This window comes from Octopus bimaculoides, chromosome 27 (assembly GCF_001194135.2).
Source record: "Octopus bimaculoides isolate UCB-OBI-ISO-001 chromosome 27, ASM119413v2, whole genome shotgun sequence".
Classification (NCBI taxonomy): domain Eukaryota; kingdom Metazoa; phylum Mollusca; class Cephalopoda; order Octopoda; family Octopodidae; genus Octopus; species Octopus bimaculoides.
The window spans coordinates 120,659-124,675 of NC_069007.1; the positions used below are offsets into that span (position 1 = coordinate 120,659).

Sequence of the window (4,017 nt, forward strand, 5' to 3'; positions counted from 1 at the left end):
ATATATATATATATATATATATATATATACACGTTATAGACACATACACGCACAGACATTATACATGGATACCAAATGTTTTGTGAAAATTTAAATTGAAGAAATTGCCAGCTTGTACTTACTCTTCATCTCGGACATCAGGGAGAGTTCGATGTAAAGAGATCTTATCACTTGCATATTGGTTAAAAGCATTATGTTGCCAACCTTCATCATATATCTTTCTCTCTTCAGCAGATAATTTATCTTTGTTAATTACAACAGCCCGACCATTTTCCCCTGAAAATTAAAACCACAAACACACACAAGTAAAAAACAAACAAACAGAAGAGAATATTAAAAAAATATAAGTAAAAATTTACTAAAACAAAAACAAGCTAACTGACATGACTTGATATGCAAATCAGTTGCTTAGTTTATTAAATCATAATTATGATTATGTATTTGAGTTAAATCTTTATATATCTTGGATACCCTCTTGATAATGAAATTATTATTCTTTTTTGAGATAGTGGATCTCGAAGCACATACAGCTACAAATAACAGTATGTAACCATTAGATTGAAAAACTCTTTTGGATAAAAAACTAAAGGTCACCCATGGGACTTGCACTCACATCCCAACCCAATATTTACAAACCATTATTCATACAGTTCCCTATCAAAAGGTTGTTTTTCTTCTTAAGGTCTCTTGGTTACCAATAGCTACGTTAAGTTCTATTATGCTTGAATAAGAAAATTAATACAAAACAAAATTAATTTGCATATTGAAATTTTTTTCTTTGGGATTTCCTAGCACCATTGTGTGGCACTTTGGAGTTTTGTGTGACCCCAAGGGTGAAATAAGGGTCTGTAGGATCCTGGCTGAAATGGAGTTAAACAACAACAACAAAGAAAAACAATTACATTGTTATAAAAAGGTGGGAGTAGTGGGGAGAGAAAGGGAAGGTGTGTGTGTGGGGGGGAACGCATAAAAGGCAAAAAACTCCAAAATACAGAAAAAAGAGAGAGAGAGAGAGAGAGAGAGAGAAAGAAACTTACCAGGAGCGTTTGGGTTAACAGGTATGACCACATCGGGGTTAAATTTTAGAGAATTATCCACTGGTTTCTCTATTTTTACTTTATTTTCAATATTGTCATTATTATTTTTAGCATTTTTAATTTTAAAATTGTCAATATTATTATTAATATTATTAATATTATTATTATTATTATTGAAATTAGAGTCTTGTTGTTTTCGATGATGTGAATCAGAGTCTTTATCATCAATTTTAAAAACGTTGTTGTGAAAATCTTTATTATCAATATTATTATTATTATTATTATTATTGTTATTGTTATTATTATTATTGATGTTGTTTTGTAGGGGAGGATGGATTAACAAGGCACCCTGATTGGCTTCATCGTTCCGATTATTTCCCCTGTATTTGTTAATGTTGTTGTTGTTTTCATTATTTCGCGAGTCATCACCTTTCCGCATGATGGCAATGTTGTTTGAATCCTCTCGAAATGCAAAAAACAGATTATCGTGATACGCCAACAAGAAAACCATGAAAAACCACAGAGTTGGGATGCCAATAATAACCTTAAATATAAGGCTACGTCTTCGACGGAATAAACTGGCCATATTTTGCGTTCCAGCGTGTGCTTTCTGATATGGGTTCTGCTTCCGGATTGGAATTGGACGAACTGATGATGAGATGTCAATAGTGTAATTATTTCTATTATTATTGGTAAACAATTGTTCCCATTCTTGTTGTGGATCTTGTTTTTGTTGTTGTTGTTAAAGCTGTTGTGCCTGGTGGTGGTGGTGGTGGTGCTGGTAGTGTTGTTGTTGTTGTTGTTGTTGTCATTGTTGATCTTTGTAAAATCATCTGCAAAAGACATTGGATAAAGAAATATTAAAAAACAATTAAGAAGAAAAAAAGAGAAAACGAGAAAATTACAGCAAATCTTCATTACAGCTTGATCAACCATAAAAGCAAGTTTAGAGAAAGATTCCACCCCCCTCCCACATGTCATCATCATCATCATCATCACCATCTGATAAAAAATAACAAGAACCCACAAGAGATAACTTTATAAATTTTGGACAGATAAAATAAACAATAACAACAACAACAACAATAATATGGGATTTTAAGATACAGTGTGACCAAGTCATAGAGGCAAGAGCACCAGATATTGTGTGCATCCATAAAGATGAAAGAGAAGCAAAAATAACAGATGCTGTAATATCAGGAGATTCAAGGGTGAAATGTAAGGAAAGAGAAAATATTGAGAAATACCAGCGACTGCTGGACGAGATAGGAAAGTAATGGTGATACTGGTGGTAATTGGAGCCTTAGGAGTAGTTTCCAAGGGCTTTGAGAAATATGTTAAATATGTTTTAGCATAGAGTCCCCCCCACCTCCCCCACCTTAGAGTCCATAATCTTGCAAGCTACATGGCCACCTCACTGATGCTGGTGGCATGAAAAAAACCAGGCAGCACACACTGCTAAATGGTTGGTGTTAGGAGGAGTGTCCAGTTTTAGAGACCATATCAAAGCATGAAGCATGAAGCAGTGATTGGGTCCAGGGGACACTTGCAAACAATCCAACTCATGCCATCAGGGAATATGGATGTTAAATGATGATAGTGGTGAACAAATAACAAATACGTCCTTCCCATGTAAGAGGTTGGCCTTTGGTGCCTGTTACAAATCCAAAGCATCTATCAATCAAATATTTCAGAATCTACAAAGCTTGCTTTCCTCAAGCCATGTGTTGAGAGTTTTCTTATTTAAGGAGCTGAAACCTGAACTATGAAGGAGATTCATGATTGGTGTTCATAGTCTCTTCATGAGGGCTTAGAATGTCCCATGGCATGAGCATGAGATTTCTGGACAAACTTCATCCTTCCCTACAATTGTTGTTCAACACAGGGAAGGCTTTCCTGGCCACTGACGTCACACAGGGCAACATCAGATGTTATAGTTTGGAGATATCTGCACCCTAATAAAAAAAGGCAGAACACTCAACTACTTTAATGCTATTAGCAGAGAGACAACATAGGATTACAGATCTACCAAAGCTAACAGGGTATAGACATTCCTGGTGCAATGTGGTGAAAAGCATCTTAGCTGCAGCTTCTTGAAGAAAACAGATCAATACATAATATCAGCTTTAACTGTATTGATGAAATTTTATTGTCTTGGGAGTCATTATGGCAATAATAACAACACATGTACACATTCAGTTCCACTTCTTTATTGTTGGTCAATCAGTTAAATATCTAATCAAATAACAAATCGATCATTTGTTTAATGCGTAGGTTAAACAATCAATTGATTGTTTATTTGTCAAAGTTCTTTTGTCACTATTTATGACATTTCTAGTAACATCTCTCATTCCATGAATGGTGCCAAAAACAACTGATTTAATCAGCAAAACAAATGATTCATAAAGGCAGTTGGATAAACATTCAACCAATTGGCAAACGACAAAGACATGGAATTGAACTTGTGCATGTGTTATTGTTGGCATAATGACTCACCCAAGACACAACTAAAATTTGTTTCAACACACAAATTCACATCAAGAATCTGGCAAACAAAATACAAAAACGATATATTGGTGGAAGTCTACAGTTAAGTAGTGATTTCCTAACCTTGTTATGTATTTCTTATTTCTTTATTGCCCACAAAGAGGGGACAAACAAGGACAGACAAAGGGATTAAGTCAATTACATCAACCCCAGTGCATAACTGGTACTTAATTTATCGACCCCGAAAGGATGAAAAGCAAAGTCGACCTCGGTGGAATTTGAACTCAGAACGTAACGGCAGATGAAATACCGCTAAGCATTTCGCCTGACGTGCTAACGATTCTGCCAGCTCACCGCCTTTTTGTATTTCTAACAAGCTAATTTCTCACTATGTTAAATATGCAAACACTATATGGTCTTTCCATGCAGATGTCATCCCTGAGTATTTAAATCCCAGTGAATTTCCCCCCCCCCCTAATACTGTAGTTGCCAA

General features: G+C 35.2%; 1 protein-coding gene across 4 annotated transcripts in view; it reads right to left on the minus strand.

The window, feature by feature from the left end:
- Positions 1–4,017, minus strand: part of LOC106871242 (polypeptide N-acetylgalactosaminyltransferase 5) — a 124,770-nt gene that overhangs the window by 45,370 nt on the left and 75,383 nt on the right. For all 4 annotated transcript variants that reach the window (XM_052977285.1, XM_052977287.1, XM_014917594.2 and 1 more), the window contains 2 exons: positions 1,038–1,870; positions 123–276 (listed from right to left, as the gene is read on the minus strand). In XM_052977285.1, the coding sequence (XP_052833245.1) occupies positions 123–276; positions 1,038–1,623 (740 nt within the window). In that variant the 5' untranslated portion in view covers positions 1,624–1,870. The remainder of the gene's footprint in view (positions 1–122; positions 277–1,037; positions 1,871–4,017) is intronic.